General features: G+C 44.2%; 1 protein-coding gene across 2 annotated transcripts in view; it reads right to left on the bottom strand.

Annotated features, from left to right (window-relative positions):
* DCP1B (decapping mRNA 1B) overlaps positions 1-17,329 on the bottom strand; it is a 50,013-nt gene extending 32,684 nt beyond the window's left edge. Inside the window, exons 1-3 of one of the 2 annotated variants that reach the window (XM_024733199.1) lie at positions 17,171-17,329; positions 13,279-13,319; positions 9,920-10,047 (exon numbers count right to left, since the gene is read on the bottom strand). In XM_024733199.1, coding sequence (XP_024588967.1) covers positions 9,920-10,047; positions 13,279-13,319; positions 17,171-17,323 — 322 coding nt within the window. In that variant the 5' untranslated portion in view covers positions 17,324-17,329. Of the gene's footprint in view, positions 1-9,919; positions 10,048-13,278; positions 13,320-16,871; positions 17,105-17,170 lie in introns of those variants that run through there. The other variant, XM_024733200.1, reaches the window with a different exon arrangement.
* Positions 17,330-23,784: the final 6,455 nt, after the last annotated feature.

Below are 23,784 nucleotides of genomic sequence, written 5' to 3'. Positions count from 1 at the left end.
TTTCTTTTATTGTGGCGAAATTTTAAATAGCACGAAATTTACTATTTTAACTATTTCTAAGTGTACAGTTCCGTGGCTTTAAGTATATTCACAACGTCGCACAGCCATCACCACCATCTCCAGAACGTTTTCCATCATCCCAGACTTAAGTCTCTGTACCCATTAAACAAGAACTCCCCAATCCCCGCTCCCCCAGTCCCTGGTAATCACTATTCTACATTCTGTCTTTATGAATTTGACTATTCTAGGTACCTCGTGTAAGTGGACCATACAATATCTGTCCTTCTGTGACTGACTTATTTCACTTAGCATAATACCTTAAAGGTTCATCTCTGCTGTAGCACGTATCAGAATCCCCTTCTTTCTTAAGGTTGAATAATACTCCAATGTATGTAGATACCACATTTTGTTTATCCAATCATCTATCCGTGAATTTGAGCTGTTTCCACCTTTTGGCTCTTGTGAATAATGCAGCTATGAACATTATTTTGCTAGTATTTTGTTGAGGATTTTTTATATTTATATTCATCAGGAATATTGGTCTTTAATTTTCTTGTAATGTCTTTGCCTTGTTTTGGTATCAGGATAACGTTGCTCTCATAAAATGACTTGGGTTCTTCCCGCTCCTATTTTCCGGAAGAGACTGCAGAATTGGTATTATTTCTTCCTTGAATGCCTGGTAGAATTCACCAGTGAAACTGTCTGGGCCTGGAGTTCTCTGCTGGAAAGGTTTTAACTACATATTTGATTTCTTTGATAGATACGGGACTATTCAGGTTATTTATTCCTGAGTATGGTTTGGTGATTTGTGTTTTTCAAGGAATTAGTCCATTTCCTCTAAGTTGTCAAACTTACGGGCATGGGGTGGTCCACAGCATTTCCCTCGTCCTTTCAGTGTCCACAGAGACCCCGCTCTCATTCCTGACACTGCTCATTTGCATCCCCTCTCTCTCTTTTTCCCTTGATCAGTCTGGCCAGGGGTTTAGGTTTATAAGTTTTACTCTTTTCAAAGAACCAGCTTTGGGTTTCACTGATTTTCTCTACTCTCTCTTTTTTTTTTTTCTTTTTTTTTGTGGTACGTGGGCCTCTCACTGCTGTGGCCCCTCCCGCTGTGGGGCACAGGCTCCACGGCCATGGCTCACGGGCACAGCCGCTCCGCGGCATGTGGGATCTTCCCGGACAGGGGCATGAACCCGTGTCCCCTGCCTCGGCAGGCAGACTCTCAACCACTGCGCCACCAGGGAAGCCCTCTACTCTCTCTTTTATTTCACTGATTTCTGCTCTTATTTTTGATTTCCTTCCTTCTGCTTGCTTTGGGTTTACTTTGCTCTTCTCTTTCTAGTTTCTTAAGGTGGAACCTGAATTACTCGTTTGAGACCTTTCCTCTTTCCTAAGTATTTGACGCTATAAATTTCCCCCTAAGCCCAACTTCAGTTGCATCTGACATGTATTTTCATCTTTATTCAGCTCATTTTCTAATTTTCCTCCCTCTCTGACACATGGGTTATTTTAGAAGTGTGTTGTTTAATTTCAAAATATTTGGGGATGTTCCAGATATCTTTCTGTTACTGATTTCTAGTTCAATTCCTTTGTGGTCAGAGAGCATACTTTGTTTGATTTCCATTTCTTTAAAAAATTTTAAGTTTTTTTTATGACCCATGATAAAGTTGACCTTGGGTACTGTCCCATGAGCACTTACAAAGAGGCTGTATTCTGCTGTGGCTGGGTGGAATGTTCGATAAATGTCAATTACATCAAGTGAGTTGACAGTGTTGTTTAAGTCTTCCACAGCCTTGCTGTTTTGTTTATTCTACCAATTATAGAAAGTGGAATACACACACGCACACACACACGTGTATATTCTTTTTCAGATTCTTTTCCATCATAGGTTATTACAGAATACTGAGTATAGTTCCCCGTGCTATACAGCAGGTCCTTGTTGCTTATCTATTTTATATATAGTAGTGTGTGTATGTTACTCCCAAATGGCTTTCTTTTAATTAGCATTTCCATGGTTTGTCTCCCCTGTTTTTTGCTCTGCTGGTACATCCTTCCTTGCCTTCTTTTGGATTATTTAAAATTTTTTTAGTATTCAATTTTCATTTATCTATTGGTTCTCTGTTTTCTTTTTTTTAAGTGGCTGCTCTAGGAATCACACTATACATATCTAACTTTTCACAGTTTACTACAGTTTTTATTTTACCACTTCAAGCAAAATGTAAAGGCTTTACAACTATATAGGTCCCTATCCCCTTCCCCTTAACCTTGCAGTTGTCACATGTCCCATCTACCTACAATGAAGCCCTCCTGTAACTTTTGCCTTCGATCATCATTTGCGTTTTAAAGAATCTGAGGGTAGAAAAAATAACTCTACTCTACTGGCCCATGTTTTTACTACTTCTGTTGCTCCTCCTTCAACCTGAGGCCCTGACCTTCCTTCGGTATCACTTCCCTTCAGTCTGAAGAACTTCTTTCAGCATTTACTTTAGAGCAGGTCTGCTGACAAAAAAGGACTTTAAATTTTCCTTTATCTGAGAGTACCTTTATTCTACCTCCCTTCCTAAGGAACATCTTCACTGGAGACGGAATTCTAGGTTGATGGTTCTTTTATTTCGGCACTGTCTTCCAGACTCCAAGATTAATCTGTAGTCGTCCAAGGCATTGTTCTCCTATACGTATCGTTTCTGGTTGCTTTCAAGGTTTTTTGTTTGCTTTTTAAAGTCCGTTTTTCAGCCGTTTGATTATGATATTTATGGGCATGGTTTTCTTTGGGTTTATCCTCTTTGGGGTTTACTGAGTTTCTTGAATCCATACATTTGTGTCTCACCAAATTTGGAAAGTTTTCAGCTATTATTTCTTCAAATATTTTTTTTACACCAGTCTTTTTCTCCTTTTATGGGACTCCAGTGACACAAATTCAGACCTCTTGGTACAGCCCCGCAGGTTTGTGAGGCCTTGGTTGTTGTTTTTTTAAACCTTTTTCCTGTATGTTCTTCAGGTTGGATAACATCCATTGACCGGTCTTCAAGTTCACTGACTCTTCTTTCCCCTGCCATCTCTACTCTGCTATCAGAGCCACTCACTGGGTACTCTATTATTCAGCTCCGAATGTTCCCTTTGGTTTTTTTACACCATTTCTCTGCTGAGAATTTCCATCTTTCCATTCATTTCTGAGGACTCCTATCTCACAGAGCACAGTAATAGTAACAGCCTTAAAGCCACTGTCCTATAACTCCAGCATGTGGGTCATCTCTGGGTGGCCATCTGCTGACTGACGTTCCCTGTGAGAGTTGTCAGATTTTCCCAGTTCTTCGTATGAGTAGCCATTCTGTGTTGTATCTTGGACATCTTGATGATGTTGTGAGACTGAGTCTTCTGAAAACCCACCGAAGAGTGTTGATTTTGTTTAGAAGGCGGTCGATTTGTTTAGATTTAGACAGGACGCTCCATCCTGCCTCTTGTGGGCAACGGTTCCCATGTCAGCTCCATCTTCAGAGCTGTGTCTGCCCCGTGCGTACACCACTCAGGTGTTGGTCTGGAGCTAGGTGGTTGTCCACACCGTGGGTTAGTTCTCAAAGCCTCAGCTATGCTTCTTTGGCTCTGTTACATGTATGTGATACTCCTGGGTGAGACCAGCACCCATGTCAGTTCCCACACAGAATTAGGGGATCTCCTCATCCAGCTCTCTCTCCAGCTCACGGGGGTCCTTCTCCCCAGTCTTCAGGCCACAAAGTCAGGGTTTCTCTCAGAGTTTTAGCTTCTCACACTGTCGGGCAGTCTGCGTAGCTTGGGCTACCCACTGGGGGAGGCAAAGGAATACCAACTACGCTCTTGAGACCACAGGAGCCCTTGTTTGCAGCTCCTCTGGCAGACACAGGCTCTTCTTGGGACCCTCACGGGCCTGTCACTGCCACAGGGGCAGCTCAGGTTAGTGTCGCAGCTGGCTTCAAGTAGGGCTGGGAGGGAAAGAGGGAGTCCATTTCTCCAGTCCTCAGTCCACAGAGATGTTGCTCTTGGTTTCTGCTGTTTTTGTCCATAGTTCTGCGACGTGGCTCACTCTCGAGTCACAGTCAGGAGACAAAGAAGAGGGGAGAATAAGTCAGGAGACTGGCCACCATTCTGGTTACTCTTCAAGTTCTGACTTCCCTCAACAATACGCCTGTTGTTGTTTACTTTCAGAATCCTCAGGCTTTCTGGTGTTTTGTTTTGTACTCTGTCCAGAACTTTTCGTTGTAACCAGTGGGAGAGGTGTGTTGTCGTGAACTTAACGCTACTCTGGCTGGTGCCGGAAGCTTATGCTCTCGTTCTCAGGAGCTATGAGCCACCCCAGGTGACAGGTAATGGAAGCCTGGGCTGGAATGGCTGTGGGACTGGAAGGAGAAAAGGGCTGTGCAAACAGCATGGAGCTGAGACTTGGCAACAGGCTGGGAAGGCCTTAAGCCTCAGTTTACCGTTACCACACGCTAAAATGCATTTCATAAAAGACCTCGCATTTTTTCTTTTTAATAATAACGCCTTTATTATTATTATTTTTGGCTGTGCCACCCGGCGTGTGAGATATTAGTTCCCCAAACAGGGATGGAACCTGTGCCCCCTGCAGTGGAAGCGTGGAGTCTTAACCACTGGACCGCCAGGGAAGTCCCAGGAAGACCTAGCATTACAAACGACCTGTGAATATACATGGGCACTGGAAGTCCTCTGCCTCACTGCTAAGGAGGTTTTGCTCTTGAAGTGATTTTCCTACAGAAATAATGCTATCCAATCTGGTGCTGTATTTCATACACACATCATTGTGTTAGTGTGCTACTATTCTTAGTTGACTTAGAAACGTAACCGCCAACTAAGATATTGTTTTTATGAATGTATTCTGATATCCAATTACATTTTTATCAAAAGAAAACATATCTGTAATTTTAAATATCAAATACTGTAAGGTTTCATAACAAATAGCAGATCAATTCTCTAGCCATTATAATCCTGATTACCACTCCCTAAGAGCAACCTTTTCCATGACAGTTATTTCGGCTCTCCATTTATTTCTCATCCAATTTTTTTTTCTGGTATGTAAACCTCTTTTCCTATATATCATCTATACACTACCTCTTGATTCTTAAGAAAAATCCATTGAAGAGGGTTTAGTTCTCTGACAATACACACACTCTCACACACAAACATACACACACACACCTTTCCCCATCCTTCCAATGTAAGTATAACATCATTTCACATTTAGTGTTTATCATTTAATTACGACCAGCAGAGCCAAACAGTGTACTATGATTATATTTCCTTTCTTGTACAATATTTTGCTTTCCCAGGAATTAAGAATTGTCTCCTTTTGTTCTTTTTTCCCCTCTCAGTTTTTAATGCTCTTATGTCATTACCAAAATCACTGAAAAAGGAACTGTAAATGTCCCAAGAGATTCAAACTCTCAGGTGTAAATCTCTTCTTGGACATGCTTCCTGAAGCCTTCCATCTTCCTACTTTTAGACTGACTCATCTTTAGTTCAGTTGCATAGGGGTCATGATGGGACTCCTCTTTACCACTCTTCTCAGAACTCCTTTACCTCCAACCTGTGCTTGGATCCCCCCTTTCCCGGATGGCCTGTGTATCTGTCATAACAGCCCAAGTTATGCTGAAGTAACAAATGACCCCCAAATCTCAATGGCTTACAATGACAAAGGTTTACTTCTCACACACATTACAAGCCCATCATGGGTCACCGCTGTGCCTTCATCCCAGGAGCAGGCTGACTGCCTGAACACCGCGAGTCATCATGGCAGAAGGGAAAGAGACGTGGTTGAACATGCATCTGCTCAGAAGTCACACGTAGCACTTCTACCCCTATCTCACTGGCCAGATCAATCCACACAATCAAACGTGAGCCCAAAGGGCAACTACACAATATCGCCCCGGAAGGGTCAGTGGGGGAAGAACCAAAGAGCACTGTCAAGTCCGACATCAACAGGGCAGAGAGAGTCTTCTGCAGGGCAGTAAGGTTAACAATTGTGAACAACGAAGCTGTCGTGGCATGTCTTCCTCTCTCTCGTTTGTGCCATTTTTTTCATGAAATCCACCCTGCACCCTTGTGGGTTTGAATCTTTTTTTACTCCGTTACTGTCATTTCAACAGTTTCAGGAGTGTATTCGATCTGCCACGTTGAGCCAAAAGTCTACCAACCAATCACTTTAAAAGGGAACTTCTAGGTCATGGTCTATTTGAAAGATGAGGACTGTCTGTAATTATAACTTTCATTCAGTGTACCATTTATCATTATTTACAGCAGTTTTTCTCAGATCCTACAAATGTCAATAAAGAATTTAAATTGTATTTCTTTATGAATATAAAACTACCCAGTATGGTAAATTCACTTTAAAACTGAGGAGTTTTCTAAAACAGCTTTGATCTCGGTGTCTTGATTTTTGCCTTTTCTGATTTGCTCTAAGCTCCAAGCTTATGTCTGCAATGAAATCAAGCAGCCCCAAAGAATTTCATTCTAATTCTGTAATCACAGACAATAATATATTCAACATGTTGGCCTAGCTCTGAAATCTACCTGTCATTGCTGTCTGTAACTTATCTTAAATATTATGACCTACTCGGGAAAATACAGTTCTAAACTGTATCTCCCTATACCAAAATCTTATTTAGTTCTGAAATGGCAAATACAGCAAACAGCTGCTGGAGGGTAATAATACACAAGAAACAGTCAGATTCAGCTTTTTGTTACATTAGTTTTATTTGATATTCTCCTTTCTAATAACGGAGATACAGTAGATTCTCAACTTAAAAAAAAAAAAGCAACTCGCCTTTTAACTCTGGAGTGTACACTACAAGACTGAGCATTGCGTATAAGGTAAAGCTTGCTCAGACCCATCACTCGTGTGCTGGCACCTCCACCGCTTGGGCCTGGATCTCTGGAGATAGGCTTTCTCAGTCCAAATGCTCTTTCCACCTCAAAACGGTCACAGACCTCGGTAAATTACGTAATCCCTTTAACCTCAGTTTCCTCATTTACAAAATAGGATTTCTAAGGAAAAGTGATGAGAATTAAATAACCCATACAGAGCCTTGACATGGTGCCTGGGAGACAGTAAGCACTCAGTACATGTATGCTGGGTAAATATTTTCTCATTCAACAGGCACCTTATTTACCTATAAAGCTTACAGAGGTCAAATTCTATGACAACCAGGTTTAAACACTATAAATCCTGTACTGTAATAAAACCATACATTTTGTGTTTGGCCGAAATTCAGTTACTTATTATACATCTTTTTTTTTTTTAATTAAATGAAGAAAGTTTGAGTTTTCACTTCTTTATTTTGCTCTTCTAAATCCACACAATTTTAGAAAGGGATAGTTATCTCCTCACGTACCAGTTTTTTTAACCTAGTGAATTTAAAAAACTCACCACAAACCTGTATCAGCTCTGCCTCTTGACATGTCCCAACCTGGCCTATGACATATATTGGCCAAAGTGAAATGTCAGGACTAAAACAGGGAGATCCTTGACTCAACAGATCTCGAGAGGTAGAGAGTCTTAAAGACCGGTCCTGAGTGAAGCTGGGTTCATTGTTCAAAGGATGATGAATGAATCTATACATCATCAGAGAATATGCGAACCAGATGCAATTATTCCATAGAGTATCAGAATTATTTAAAAACATTTTAGAGTATCTGACACGCTGAAAGCACCTGGAGCAAAACCCTCTGGGAACCTCTGATGTCAGAGACTCTGAAGAGGCTTTTATAAATAAACGAAATCCAAATGACTATGGCTGCAAAGTCAAGATGTGCCAAATTATTAAGGAGAAAAGAAGCAAAATAAACTCAGGAAGGTAAATAGATCCATTCCCTTCCACTCTTTGTTGTTCAACTATTTCATTTGTCTTATGGAAGCTCATTAGAAACATTTTAATACACAGCCCAAAGGCTGCCTTCAATGTGCACTCATGGTGAACAGTGGAGAAAGCAGTACAGGCTGGTGTACAAAAAGCAACGGACCTGAAATCAGAATGTGTGGGTCTGTCAGGGCTGCCACCTCCCTGAGACTCAGTTTTCTCATCTGCAAAACAGCAGGGAGAGTGTCTGTCCCTCAAAGCTGTGATGAGGAAGTGTGGGAAGATGAATGAAAACGCCTGGAACAGTGCCGTCTAGTAGAAACATACGGTGAACCACAAATGTGAGCCACAAATGGAATTTTTAACTAAAAAAATAAAAAGAAGCAGGTGAAATGAATTTTAATAATACTTTTTATTTAACTCAATATATTCAAAATATTACCACTTCAACAGGTAAATCAATATAGGACTACTGAGATTTTTTCACATTCCTTTTTTTTGTACCGAGTCTGTGAAAATCAGTGTGTCTTTTACATTCATAGCTCAGAGTGTAAAATTCAGACTAGCCACCCTAGCCCGTGGGGCGGTACTGGACAGCACAGCCTGGAACCCAGGTGGGGCTGAGCACGTTTACTAGATCCTAGCAGCTAAACCCTGTGGGACTGAGGAGGGTTATTTTTAAAATCGACCACATTAAAGAGAGTTTGTATTTTCATATCTTTGGTACAGTACATAATATATAATATGTAATATTGTAATAAGAATTTAAAATATTATCTATACCAACTAGACTCAGTATTTATCCAAACTAAGGGCAACCAAAAGTTATTATAAGCCACTAATAGTCATTCATTTTATATTTAATTTTGCGGTTATTTTGTTTATTAGGATTTGAGTTACATATTAATCTGACATAGAATCTAATAATCTCAAAAAAAGAAAATATAACCCGACATAACAAGCACACAAAAAAACTCAAACGGCTACAAGCTACACGTGATTAAACTACGCCTTCCAGCAAAGAAACAGGAACAGTAAACAAGATATTTCTCTGTATTACTGAATTTTTCATTTCATAGGACCTGCCATTAGAAAGTCAAGTTATATAGTTTTAATAGCTTTCTTATAATTTTTTTCTCGTAAAAATTTAACTGTATTTTCTAAATAGGATGACCACCTATCACGACAACTTAGTTACATGTGAATATAAGTAAATATAGCATTAAAATGATGCTATATTTACTTCAGAACAATTCGATGGGGTTGAAACATATATTACTTGTATTACATTGTTAACACTGAGTAGTACACAGAAGGCAAATTCTTGTATCTTGAGCTCAAAGAACGGGGTGGAGAATGCACGGTAACCATTTCTGAGCTGCAAGGTCTTTCTGGAAGCCAGCACGGAGCACGTGCACACACGTTTAAGCAGCTACAGTGTGCTCTCGTGTTCTGTGTGGAGATGCTCCTGCAGTTCCTAACGTTCTCATCCACTTTTCTGTGGGCTGCCCAATAGTTCAGCACGAGTGGTCAGATGAGATGCAAGAGTGAAATGGGGACCGAATTCTGGGCAGGCGACTGCTACCTCATTTCAAACCTGACAAGGACCATTTAGTTACCTAATAGAACTTAAACTTTACCAAGTGTTATGAAATTCTTAAGGACCAAAACTCTTTGGACTTTGGTTTTCGTTTACTATGTATTCAAAAGATGGTACTTCTGGAAGACAGGCCCTCTCCCTCCAGCATCTCATCGGATGCTCAGCCGATGACACACAAGCTGAATGGCTAGTCTAGGTCCTGCAGCACCACCGAGGTGCCCTCTGCGGTCTCCTGGCCAAGGACTCGCCTCCCCCAAGCCCCGCTCAGGCTCACAGCACAAAGTGGTCCAGCTGCAGAGGACGAGGTTTAAATGCTCACGTCATCACATTCACACTGTTTCCGTGTAAACTCTCCCGAGGAAGAAGCTATCCCGCACCGAGGCATGTGTTTCCCAGGCCACCCGTGCTGACCCCTAGAGTCACTGACACTAGACACAACAGTCACACACAGTCTCAAACACGCGTTCAGACTCACATCTGGCATTTCTGTAGAGAAGGAAGGGGTCCTGGAGCTGGAAATCCAGGTCTTTCGTGATGGGCTCTGTCCTATTCTCCATGCTCAGCCTGTTCATGATGGTGAAGCCGTGTTTCGGAGAAGCAGACCTAAAGGTTGCCGGGGGCGGGGGGACACAGAGACACGCCGTTCAGAGCAGAGCACTTCCAGGACAGGGGCATCTGGACACGCCTTCAACCTTTCCGCCCCTTCACCATGGGCTGCACCAATGTGCGGGACGCATACGGCACGCCGGCCATGCCGGTGCTTTGGTAAAGTCCAGCCCTACTTACTTAACTGTGTACGTATGTACATATACACAGCTTGTTTCCCTACCCATGCTGTAAGTTCCTTTAAGGCAGAGATGGTAACTACTGATAAAAAAATTACCGACAGACACCTTTAAACAATCTTGACCGTTAATACAGAGCGTACGTCACAATTATAGACAATGTTAGTGCTGGTCTGAAACTGAAAGCTGTGTAATTTCTTAGAGAAACGATTAACTCTGGTCAATGAACTTATGAGGAGATACAGTATAATTAAAAGTTTATACAATTTAAAGCAAAGAGCAGACACTTAGTATTCTTCAGTGTAAGGCAAACAGCTTCACAGATAAGCTACTACAAAAGTTTTTATCCATAAAACTTTGCATTTAGTAACTTTTTATTTTTAGTTTCATTCAATAAACCTTCAGTGCCTAGTCTCTGTCAGGCAGGAAGAACCCAAATCATAGAGAAACTAACAACTACAAGTGCATCTGTCTACCCTTGGGGGACAGGCCAGATACCAACCCAACTGTGCAACTTCTGCTGACAAACTGGGACACACGTGCTCACACACTGAAACGGAAACAGGCAGGGCCACTGATTTAATCTGGGGCACAAGGTAACAAGCCCACAGAAATGCTGTGAGCAACAGGAAGAAAAGGGGTTTATAGCTCAGTTTTATTCCACCTCTAACCACTTGATTTACTACCTACGGCTTTCTTATGAGACTTCTAATTTTAAAACTGATGGAAGGCAATCCTTGCCTGCTTATTTTACTAAGTGGTAGCGTGGTGCTGGGCATATAATGAACACCGGAAATAACCACGACGATCATTTCAACTTCAATTCTGGGGAAGAATGAAGCGTGACTTCCGAAGACCCCTGTCAGAGGGTCCTCTGGAAATCACCAGTGGGTGTAACTCTATTACAGGAAGACACACAAGGAAACAAAGACATAATTTAAAAAATGGGGTTAGGTGTTTTTATACAGAATCAGAATTTGATTCTTCCAGTGTTTCATTATCACAACAGGCTTTCCCCCCTCTAATGGTACGGTTACTACACCATCTCACAATTTATAAAATAGACTCAGAGGATACCAACTGCTCTAAAGCAACATCTGTTAAGTCAAAATACATCTCTGGCAGTTCCATTACCTGTACCCAAAACTCCCTTGTGATTTCCATGAGCTAGAATCTGGGATTCTAGAATTCTAGATTCTAGAATCTAGAATCTAGAATCTGGGATCAGATGGTGGGGCTGGGGTGCGGGGGAGAGGGATGGGAGAGAGGGTCCTGCTCTTAAGGAGTCAGATGTGGGGAAGAGATTAAGGACTAGGGAAGGATCTGCTTCTCAGTTTAAAGGTTTGTTTAACTGACAGCTCCATGAGGAACTCAAGAGTATATTAAGAAGTACTTGAAAATACCAAGCTACGTTTGGCTTTGGTACAAAACAGAAAACACTTGCATCATCTGTTACTCCTCTGCACTACTAAAAGTGCTCTCCCTCCGCTCCCACCGCGGCCTCCTGCCCACCCTCCACGCCGAACCTGCCCGGGCCGCAGGGGCCTCTGTGTGCTGCTCTAGCTCTGCCTGTCTCCGTGGTGACTCTTCTCTGCATCCTGCTGACCCTGAAACCCAGCCATTAGCCCCTCAGCTTCTCTACTGATTCCAACGACCAAGCTAACGACGCCGACACCTCCACACTCTGTGCCTCCGTCCCTGCCCCGTCCCGAGTGCCTGGTGCCACCACTGGAACGCCCTGCCATCACCCCAAAACCACTATTTCAAAATGAAACTAAAACTATCCTCAAGCCAGGTTCTCAACCTCCCATCTTTCCATTCCGCCAATGAGTCTATCATCCTCTCTGTTTTCCATTTCAAAATCTCACCAGTACTTTAAAATGCCACCGCCCCCTGCATGCAGTCTCCCAATAAGCCCTCCCCACTTCACCTCACACCCGCTCCGCCACCGCCGTCTTCTCCGTGCCTGCATAACACTAGCACACCGACTTTCGCGCACGTCCTGTCATCACTCCTTTACTCCCCCACTCGCAAACCTTCAGCGGCTCCCTACTGCTCAGAAAACAGCTTTCAGCACCTTCAGTCTGATACTCCAAGCCAGCAAAATCTCTTTACTCTCACCGTCAGCTTCTAACTCGTGCCAACCGATACACACTCTCCGCCCCAGACCACTGCCCTCACTGTGCTGTACCACGGGGCCCCTGCCGCCGCCTCCGCGACGCTCAGCTCCTGCCCTGCACTCGGCAGCTCTGCAGAGCCTCCCAGGGCCACACGCCCGCCCACTCGCTGCTTATCACGCGCCAACTGGCGCGGGGGTAGTCCATCCACACCGTGGTTTACCTTCAAAGTGTGTATAGAACAGATGAGCGTGTGTGGGGTGGGAAGGGTTATTATATCTCTGTAACCCACCGGTGGTGATGGGCCTCAGCTATGAGATCTTACGTGGACGTTTCTGTGAATAAACAGCTTAGCTGTGAAGACAATGTACATACTACACATCTCTGTGTGCACGTGTGATATTAGCAAGAGCTGATAAAAATTACCAAAAAACATGAATTTATTAAATCTATCCTGAAACATATGCCACTAGCTGTACAGTGGAGGGCTGAGAGACCTCTTTAATTTTGATCACGCTTCTTCAAGGAGTGAAGAGGTGGCGTGACCAATAACGCTCTCCTCCAAATGCTGGTTAGATAATCTAACATTCTGACCAGTGTACTTCTAGCTCCTTGCCAATCCATTATACTCAAGTACTTTGTACCATTCATTCGAATTAAAGAATAAATAGTTAACACTGCTTTTATAAGAACACAGAGATTTAAGTTCATCCATACTGAAGTTTACATTATATTCTGAAATCAGTATTCATGACACCACACAGATGCCATCATTCAGTATTCCCTTCCTTATGTCAACTAATAACTTCAAACTAATAGCTTCAAACTAAGTTCTTTCCCTTCTCTGAAATAAAACTACACTTGAAGGGTGACACAGCAGAGCTAAGCCATGAGTGAAAGACAGTTTCTTTATGAAAGTGAAATACTCTTACCTTGTGTAAACAAATAAGGTTCCTTCCACATCAGTCTTTTCCTAAAAAATAAAAACAAAACAAACAGCAAAACATGTATATTCTGTTCACTAACAGGAAACACTCACAGAGGTCAGAGAACACAAGCATCTTAGAGAACAGGAATTCGATCAGTTCCAAGCGGGGTCAAACCTACGTAACAGAAGGGTAACTCTCAGCGAAAGGAAGCAGCAGATTTTTTGCCCATCGTGACTCTGCTGCTCAAGCAGTGGGAAGCATCCCCCTACTGTCGTTTACAAACTACACCAGAGCGCTGTCTTCCCCCTGACCTGGGGACACGGCCAGATGCAGGAACCACCGCTCTCCGCACTTCCTTCTCCTCCTCTGTTTTCTGGTTTCCTTTTCTCTTGTTGTATCCTGTCACCTAGGAGAGCAGCGGACCTGCCGATAGCTCTACTCTGACTACTACACAGAAGACAGCGATGCTGCTGTAGTTTTCAGACAAACTAATCGCCTATTTGATGTGGACTACTTAGGGTCAAGTCTGATCTTTGAAATACAATTAGACAGAAACATTACCAAGCTAGGACTCAAGAACTCTGCCTGAGAGGGACTGGGAAAGTTGTAAACTTAAAATGATACACTATCATTTCAGTTCACTGGGAAAGGCTCTTTTCCGTCTCCCCAGGCCCTGATGAAAATGTTCAGCTTACTAAAAAAAAAATTTAAGTACTCATTTGTCTGATTAACTAGTAATCAGACCATTATATCTCAGAATTTAGAATTTATCTTTGCTATTTGCGTGGTTTAATTTCAGCATTCTATTTAACCTCTCAATATTTTGTTATTTATATATCCATTAGCAAAGTCATTCAAAATTTAAGTACTCTGTAGTTTTGGTGAAAAATACTCTTTAAGAAACAAAGGTATATGAAAAGGATGATTCTGAAAAGGCACACAAAAAATTGCAAGCATGATCCTTTCCATGCTTGAGTAATTTCATCATCCTTAGACTGGATTTACTATTAAGTGACCGCTTGCTACGAGGACAAAACGCTTTTCTGTCTTCCAGTATTTGACCCTGGACTGTTTCATCTCAGAGATCCTAGTCAGGATGTTTCTGCAGATCAGCACACAGAAACCTAACAGCCTTCGACCTGTTTCCTTCCTTCCTTAATGAAGTAGTGATAGAAATTACCTGTTCCTTAAGGAAAACCCAGAATCAGAAATGTAAATGGCATGCTTTTCCTGAAATTATTCTCTAACTCCAAATTTGTGATTCTTTTAGTCTATTGTTCTGGGTCCCAGTTTCTCTGCCGAAAAGGGATAACAAACCTACACCACGCAGATCTTTGGATTAAAAACGTATTTTTCATCTAAGGCTCTATGACACCTAGATAAAAAGGTCTTTGGAAACGTAAATTCTGGTCTATTCTGGCTGATACAGCTCAAATTCACGTATTTTCTCCGTCCCTCCACGGTTATACAGGGGTAACCAGATTTTTTTTTTCTTTCTGGGCAAAGCCCAGGTTTGGGGTTTTGGGCAACAGTTAAAGCAAGATTCGATTAGCTCCTCCTTTTTTTTTTTTTCCTTTCTGGGCAAAGCCCAGGTTTAGGGCAACAGTTAAAGCAAGATTCTATTAGCTCTTCCTTAGGTCCTGCAAGTAAAGAAGACTTTTTTTTTTTTTTTAATATTTATTAATGTATGTGGCTGCTCCAGGTCTTAGATGCAGCACGTGGGATCTTTTAGTTGTGGCATGGGAACTCTTCGTTGCGTCATGTGGGATCTAGTTCCCTAACCAGGATTGAACCCGGGCCCCCTGCATTGGGCGTGCAGAGTCTTAGCACTTAGACCACCAGGGAAGTTCCTAAAGAAGACTATTATGTTAAAGTATTAGTTCACAGCTCTGGGGGATTTTAGCTTAAATTTTAAAAGTACAATTTAATGATTTAATATTACACTCATAAAAACTAACAAGTGCTAAAAAATTAAGCAGTTCAAAATTTAAAATAACGAAGTAGAATGTAAAATAATGCTAGTTTGCAAACTATTGGGACTTGGCAGACTACTTGACACTTTCAAATCAACACAATCTACATCTGACTATTCTGTTAAAATAATGAAAAAGTAAATCTTCATTTACCCTCTAAATCTGCCTTTCTCAATCATATATGTAGCATCTGAGTCACCTAAGAAGCTTTCGACAAATATCAAACGCTTGGGCCCCATAGCCTGAGATTTCTGATTTGGTGGGATGCACTGATCTCGACTCACAGAACTTAGAAAATCACTCGCTAGAAACAAAGGGTACCCGACCACTATCAGGCAGCTTCTCAAGCTCAGCACTTTTGACATCTGGCGCCAGGTTAACCTTTGTCGTGGGGGCCTGTCCCATACGCCGCAGGATGTTTAGCAGAATCCCTGGCATCTACCCTCGGGATGCCAGTAACGTGGTCCCTCTCCAAGCGACAACTAAAAATTTTCTCAAGACCCTGCCAGTGTTGCCTGGAAGCAAAATCGACTCCAGTTAAGAACTACTGCTCTAAGGGTTGAGAGGCGAAAACACCACCAGGGTTAAGACACACCGGTGTTTTGGGGGAGTGGGATTTCCTGGCAATGGGAAGTAGGTCTAGTTCCAAAATTCCTACTCCAGTCCCGACATAATCGTTCTTAAGCTTCCTTAAAGCAGCTCATTTTCTGTCCCCGCTTCATTCCTTATTCCTCCTGCCAAATGCCTTAAGTGAGCCTTCATCCATATTCAGTGTAATAAGAATTCCCCTTCTTTACGTCGCACCTGCATACACTTCCTCTTCTGTTCTTAAGCATGTCCTGTACGCTTCTATTAGGCTTATGTTCAGAAGCTCCCGTTGTGGTGGCATATGGAGACGCACCATCAATTTGCTTGCCCCCAGCAACTGCCCTGCAGCTAAACTAGGTCTCCGTCTTTTTTGTTCCTCGGCTACCACAGCCTTGAAGATGAGTCCTTTGAAAGAATGACCTTCTAAGGGATGAACCATGCGTTGTCTGAAAGCAACAAGTCCAGGAAGCAGAAAAACATAACTCCTGTAAATAATGCACTGTGCCACTTGCGACTTCTGATGCGGCTGTAGAAGGGCGGCCTCTGTAACTATGGTAACACGGGTCTCAGAGACCCTGTCCAACGCCCGTAAGAAACGACCACTACTCAAAGGGAACCTCTCCTGTACCCGTTAACTTGTGAGAATTCCCCAGACTCTCGGTCGGGTGTCAAGTCAGTCCAGAGAACGACACACCCCGAGCCTCATCTCTACTACCGAATTTCCTCAGCGGAATTAGGACATCATGCCTTTGGCGCTTTTCTACAGAGCAGTATACAGCCGCAGGTAGAATATCTGCATTTTAAAAGCTGCCGCTGAAACTTGTCCACCTCGTCGCTCAACGTCCTTGATACGAGGACCCGGGCGACACATGCCCCCGAAAACTAGGGAGACACAGCTAGGAAGCGGCGCGCTTCCTCCCCCCGGACCTCGCGGGCAGGTGTCCCCACGTCCCTCCATTGCTGCCTCTTTTCGGTGAATTTCCTGTTACGAACTTAGGGCAAAGCTGTTCTCTTCTCTCCCATGTTAGGACCTACTTCTTAGCGTCTTCGCTTCTGTGAGTGGTTTTCGGGTAAACTTTAATGACCTGCTGCGGAAGGTGGGGAGGCCACGTGAACTACTGGGGCTGTGTCCCGTCGGAGGGCTCTCCTAGCTGACCGCCAGGACGTGCCGGAGCAGGGTGTCTGACCCGCTCCGCGGGGCTGAGTCCTGCCCGCGCTCCGTGACTCAGTTCAACGCGGCGGGAGGTGCCCGCGGACGCCGGACCCGAGTGACCGCGGGGGGGACCTCCCCGCCCGCTCGCAGCCCCTCCCCGGCCCCGCCTGCCCGCACGCACCCACTCGTTGGCCCGGTGGCCGAAGGTGTACAGGGCCACCTGGCTGGCCACGTCCACGATGCGGCTGATGTAGGGATCGTGGCGCCGCAGGGCCGCCAGGCTAATGTCGCGCCCCTTCCCAGCTGGGTAGCCCGCCGCCGCCGCCGCCGCCATCTTCCCGCCGGCCCGCGGGGCGCCGCAGCCCTCTCGGCAGAGCGCAGAGCGCGCAGGCGTCACTGGTCGATGGCCGCGCCGCGCCCGCCCGCGATCGTTGCCACGGCAACCGCAAGGCGGCCCCCGCGCGGTCCTGCGAACGTCCCGGGTACGGGACCATCGCTGGACGCCGGGAACGTCTGCTCCTCGGCGCTCCGCGGTCAGACCTGTAGTGATAAACGCGCCTCGAGCGTGCGTAACTGAACAGGGAGGGAACTGCGATTTCTCGTGCGCGGACGCCGGGTGGTTCTTCAAGTGCAGTCCTCGACGCCCTGGCGGCTCCGAGACCCTTTCAGGGGGGCTAAGGGTCAGAACCGTTTTCGTGAGAATCCTAAAACTCACCTGACTCGTGCCCTGTGCTGACTTTTGCACGAATGCTGCAGAAACAACGGTGGGAGAAAGTGCAGGAGCCACGCTGTACAGGCCAGTGTCACTTGACGGTGTACGTGATAAGGCAGAAAAATTGTTAATTTTATTACATTTCAACCTTTTGGTACACTTTTTAAAATTCTGTGTGAAAAAAAAGAGGAAGAAATCACAGAGCACGTGCCCTGAACACCGAGCTCCCGTATTTGCCTCCGGGAAAACACTTGAGTGCTTAAGTCGCAAGCTGAGCTAGTGTTTTTATTTTTATTTTCACGGAACACTACTTTTACTTGAAAGAAAGATGGACAAACTATGGGTATTCAGACAGGCATTTGACAGACATTTTTTAGAAAATAAGTAACGTGCACCTGTCACTTCCAGGAAAACAAAGGGTAATTATTGAAACAATGATAAGTTTTGAGTTTTCAAGCGAGAATGAGAAGTTTACAAAATGTGTATCCACTGTCATGAGCTTGGCAGCTTCTCAATACTTAAAGTCTTTAATGATGAGATTGCTGGGTATTTGGAAAGCCTGTGATGAGAGAATTCCTCTTTAAAACTTGGGAGAAAGGTGAACGTTGATCACTCTGGTACATGCATAACTGGATGTACATTTTTGTTAAAATATTTCAATAAAGCTTTAAAGTTTCTTTTATATCTTTGAGCCTTGGAGTCTATAGGCAAAGTCTACCTTTAGATAATTTCAGGGAGCATAGACACACCCTAGTTGTCTCTCTAGTACTTGGTCCAATGCCTTGTGCTGAATAGAAATTTGTAAATGCCGATTCTATTGAACTCAACCACGAGTTAGTCGAATTTACTCATTAAATATCAGCTTTTTAAAAGATCTCATGACTTACAGAATACTGAGATCCAAGTTGGCATGAAAGAGCGTACAATAACAAGTCCTGATCTTTCAGAGTTTACGTTCTAAAAAAGATAGAAAAAATTGGAAAGGTTTGTTTAGCTTTCCAGGTTATAAAGAAAACAAGAAAGAAAAGGGAAAAGACCTTGAAGATTACAGATTACACTCAGAAAAAGATGATGTATAATGCTGCAATGGCTTCAGCATTGCAATGTTGTTTATCTCCTGGCCCCAGAGCTTTGTTCTCTTAAAATTCTTTTTTCCCCCCAAATTCTTAAAGATCTAACCTTCTAGGATGAAGACAGAGTTCTGCCTAATTTCTACTTGAATAATCTGCGTTTGTAAAATCAGGTCATCATCACTTATCCAAATATGCTAAGTTACAGGCTCTTTATTAGTAAAAGGCCATTTTTTTAAAAATTGGGGTATAGCTGTTTTACAATGTTGTGTTAGTTTCTACTGTACAGTGAAGTGGAGTTCCCTGTGCCATACAGCAGGTTCTCATTAATTATCTATTTTATACATATTAGTGTGTATATGTCAATCCCAATCTCCCAATTCATCCCACCCACCCCCTTTCCCCCCTTGGTGTCCATACATTTGTTCTCTACATCTGTGTCTCTATTTCTGCCTTGCAAACTGGTTCATCCTTACCACTTTTCTAGATTCCACGTATATGCGTTAATATATGGTATTTGTTTTTCTTTCTGACTTACTTCACTCTGTATGACAGTCTCTAGGTCCATCCACGTCTCTACAAATGACCCAATTTCGTTCCTTTTTATGGGTGAGTAATATTCCATTATATATATGTACCACATCTTCTAAAAGGCCGTTTAAAATGAGCAAATTCTTTTAAAATCCATATAACGTCAATTTTCACTGGCTTCCGCAGTGTGGTCATTCTTACCCTGTGTTTCCGGAAGCCTCCTCATGATACCTTGAACAAATATTGGGGTCTTTGGGTTTCATGATTATTTTATAATTGCCATAATGAGATAAAATATGTGCTAAGAGTTGGTGTTACCAAGTTGTATACCACAATTTAAAACACGTTATAGTATGATTTAAAAAATAGTGTCTGGGTCCAGGATGTTTATGCCATTGCAATGACTAAGAGAAAATTCACCACTTAAGGTAATTGTAAGAACACAGTATGTTTAAATTGTTTGGAAATAGATATAGAACTGGAAAATGTTTGGTTCTGTAGCCATGTATGGATGTTTGTATAGAAATATAAACTGACTTTTTATGGCATGATTGTCTAGAAATGTAAATACACAGTCTGCTTTATTAGTACTCTTTCCTTTACTGTGTAAAGGACCTCTAAGTTCTGCATTTGTCCGGTAGTAGGATGTATTGGAATGGAGGGGAAAGAGGCGCTTCCAGGTTGCGCCTAAGAGTTTGTGATTCTAAAATGGCTAAAACAGCCCGTGATGCCCTGCTGATGCTGCCTGTATGAATGCCCTTCATGCTGGGAATTTTATACCAAATGGTGACAGAAGTGGGCGGTTAATGCCCTCTCTTCCAGTGCAGGAAAGCGGTTTGAAGCTGTGTGTTATCAGTTGTTTTCAGTGCATGGTTTGTTTCTTTTTGAAGCAGCAGAGCACAGCAGAAAGGGCACCCCCTTGGAAAGGGAAACTAGTTAAACTTATTTTTACCTCACTTGGAACTTGGGGATCATAATATCACAACTTCACAGGGTAAATGAGATCAAATGAGGAGAAAACGTACCCAGAAAATATTTGCGTAAATGAAAAAGCTATTACTGTTATAATTATCATCATCATCATTATTATTATTTCTAATAGAAGCCCGGAAGGGATTCTTCTTGTCTAATTACCCAGCCAGAGCTCAAATCACCTCAGCAAAGTTCTGCGTAGGCGACAAGGAGCACATTAAATCCCGAGGCGGTTCATTCCCTATATTTTTATGTGGTGGAGGATGTGAACATATTTATTTATGCTTATTTATGCATATTCAAGACATATTTATCAGGAACTCCACAATTAGAGGAAGAAATGATGTAGGAAATATATAGGTCGATGTTCCATGAGATTGCAAAGTGGTTAAGATGTGAAACAATCATCAGGGGGACTTGGAACAGAATGAGAAGGGGCAGATGTGGGGAGGGAAGAGGCCTGATGGGTGGGGACAGGAGGTAGTCTGGAGAAAGGCTTAGAACGTCTCCAGTCTGGGCCCGGCAGCTGCCTGGACTGAACCTCTGCTCACCTGACCCAGAAAGGGCCCAGATCTCTTCAGAGCTCTTCAGAGCGGGGACCATTCTTGCATGTTCTCTTCTGATCCCTGTTTGCCTCTCTCTGCCAGTCTCATAAAATCTAGTCCTTCCAGGCTCATTGTCAGGGGTCAGGTGAAGGCTTCGTGGGCCTGCAGGGCGTCTACAGTAACATCTTTTCAGTTGCTGCCCGGAGCGCGCTACGAAGAGGAAGGGCCTTTGATTCCCCACGAAGAGATATAGGCTTAAAAGGCAAAGACCGGACTGTGGTAACTGATGCGCGTGGGCCCAGCCCGGGTCACTCAAGACAGCAGGATGTGGAAGGGAGGGTCGGAGGCAGAAGACCGCTCTCCCTGCTTCACGACTGTGCCACGGAGGGGGACAGTGGGAGCCGTGCAGAGACCAGCTGCCAGCTCTCTGGAAACACAGGCAGCTCTGTGTCCCATAGTGAGGTAGCTGCTACTTAACGGGGCCGACTTCTCATGAAGGAGCCTTGTCCTGGGGCAGAGTGGCTTGTGCGGTTGTCAGTGGGTCGTCTGCTGGACTCTGAACTGCTGTCAGGTGAAGTGGGCGTGTGTGGTCCTGGCGTGTTCATCGCAGTGGCGCTAAGTCATCTAGGGATGGCCTGAAGGCCATCTGATTCCAGCAGAGTTCACAGTTCTGGGCAAGTCACCTCACTTCTGTGGAATATAGGGACTGAGTTGGAAGGATGCTTCCCAGCTCCAGGTTCTGCGCTGCTCTATCGGACCACTCTGTCCATGTGAGATGCAGCCATCTTAACAAACACGGAGCTAAGCCTGGAAACAGTAATGAATAATCTATTTAATACGTCTTGAAATTAGGTCAAGGGAGCAGCCCGTTAAGGACTTTGAAATGTTATATCAAAGCTGAGGGCTGAATGATTTAGCCAAGAAAGAGAAAGAGTTTTCTTCTTTCGTTGGTTGGTTCTTGTTCTCAGAGGAAAGCAGTCGTGTTGGGAGAATGGAATGTTTATCCTCGCCCTCCTTCACATGGCCTCCTGCCAGAGTGATTGGCCCTCGCTGCAGATTTTTTTTTCTTTTTTTTTTTGGCTGCAGTGGGTCTTCGTTGCTGGGCACGGGCTTTCTCTAGTTGCGGGGGGCAGGGGGCTACTCTTCGTTGCGGTGCGCGGGCTTCTCATTGCGGTGGTTTCTCTTATCGTGGAGCACAGGCTCTAGGCACGTGGGCTTCAGTAGTTGCAGCACACGGGCTCAGTAGTTGTGGCTTGCAGGCTTAGTTGCTCCGCGGCATGTGGAGTCTTCCTGGACCAGGGCTCGAACCCGTGTCCCCGGCACTGACAGGCGGATCCCTAACCACTGTGCCACCAGGGAAGCCCCTCGCTGCAGATTTTTAATCTAGGTGAAATGCAGATTTCAACCTATCTGTGATGACTTCCATGGATGTCTATAAGAGGCGGTCTGGAAGAAGTGTCAGGGACCCCCGGGTGGAATGCGTTTAAAGAATTTTCTAATTACTTGCTGTTGTTACAACCGACCGTGTCAGCTCTTCACTTTGTGATTGACTTTTCTCTTTCTAAACTGACATATGAAGCCCCAGAGGAAAATGAACTGCACGATACCGTGTTGAACTACACTTACGTCCTAGGTGAGAGGCTTTGGAAAGACACTTGGCTTGGTCAGGAGCTGGGACCCTGGGAGGGGCTGGAGGCCGGAGTGGGGGACAGAACCTGTCGCTGTGGTGTCTCGTCCTGCAGGTCTGGCATAAATAGTCTCTGCTGAGCCCACAGACTGCAGCCCCCAGCCCAAGTCTGGCCCTCTGCCTGGTTTGTAAATAAAGTTTCATTGGGGCACAGCCACGCCCACCTCATTGTCCGTGGCACTTTCACCTGGCAACAGCGGAGGTGATGAAACCAGACGGCCTGGGCTTCGATACCGGAAATGGTTGCTCTCTGCTCCTTGACAAGGTTTGCTGATCCCTGATCTACGTTATTTAACAAATCAGTGACTAACTTGCGTCAGGGACCCTCTACACGCCAGTGGACACCTGTCTGTGTCCGTCATAAGCACATGATGGATTGGAAAGGGGACGAAGATGAAACGTCACTACTGTGCTCAAGGAGTTGTAATCTGGTCGAGGAGACGAAGACTGGCATATGTGAAAAGATGGGGACAATAAAAGGTGACATATAATCAAGGGTTAAGTTGTGACTTATAGACAAGCGCTAGGGTTTGCAGAAACGGAAGGAGGGTCGGTGAGAGCCCCAGTAGCTGGAGACAGCGACGTTGAATGGAATAAAGTCCCAGGACACACGAGAGCTGGGATGCCCCTTGGGATGCACAATGATTGTTTGACCTCTGTTCCTACTCATGTCATTTAAGTCACTGATAGTTTTGGCCTGCTGTTCAGGGGATCCCTTAATGACCAGAAATATTTCTGAGTAACTTTAGCTGACTGATTTTCCCAGGACTTGGGATTCCTTCCATCTCCCTAAACTGCAGAGAATTTAATCTAGTCACGGTGGCATGGTGTCATTCTTTTTTGGAGACGATATAGTGTAATGAGCTTGGGGTCAGAGGCCTGGATCTGAATCCCCTCTGCACTGTGGAGCCTTGGGGGCTCTGGAACACTCTGGGTCTCAGGTTCTTCATTTGAAAAGCAGGGACAAGGATAACGTCTGCCTGTCTGCGTGGATAACAAAGTCATGTGAAGGGCTCAGACGCTACAAGCCAGGGCTGTGTGGCTGGTCAGCCACTGACTGGTGCCCAGCGTAACAGCAGGGTATGTGTCCTGTTCCAGGGAGCCATCCTCAGCTCCAGAACAAAAATTAGTTCTTTATTGTTTATGAAGACAGTTTGTGTAGAGCACAAAACACTCTACCGCCAAGTGCAGCACGGCTGCTGCCTGCTGTTTACTAATGGCCCCGAGTCTTAATTTTCACCTAACGGCCACTGCCAGGCCACCAGCTATTTCTGTGGT

Source organism: Neophocaena asiaeorientalis, unplaced genomic scaffold, assembly GCF_003031525.2.
Source record: "Neophocaena asiaeorientalis asiaeorientalis breed wild unplaced genomic scaffold, Neophocaena_asiaeorientalis_V1.1 scaffold150, whole genome shotgun sequence".
NCBI classification, from domain to species: domain Eukaryota; kingdom Metazoa; phylum Chordata; class Mammalia; order Artiodactyla; family Phocoenidae; genus Neophocaena; species Neophocaena asiaeorientalis.
This window is presented reverse-complemented; position numbering and strand designations above follow the sequence as displayed.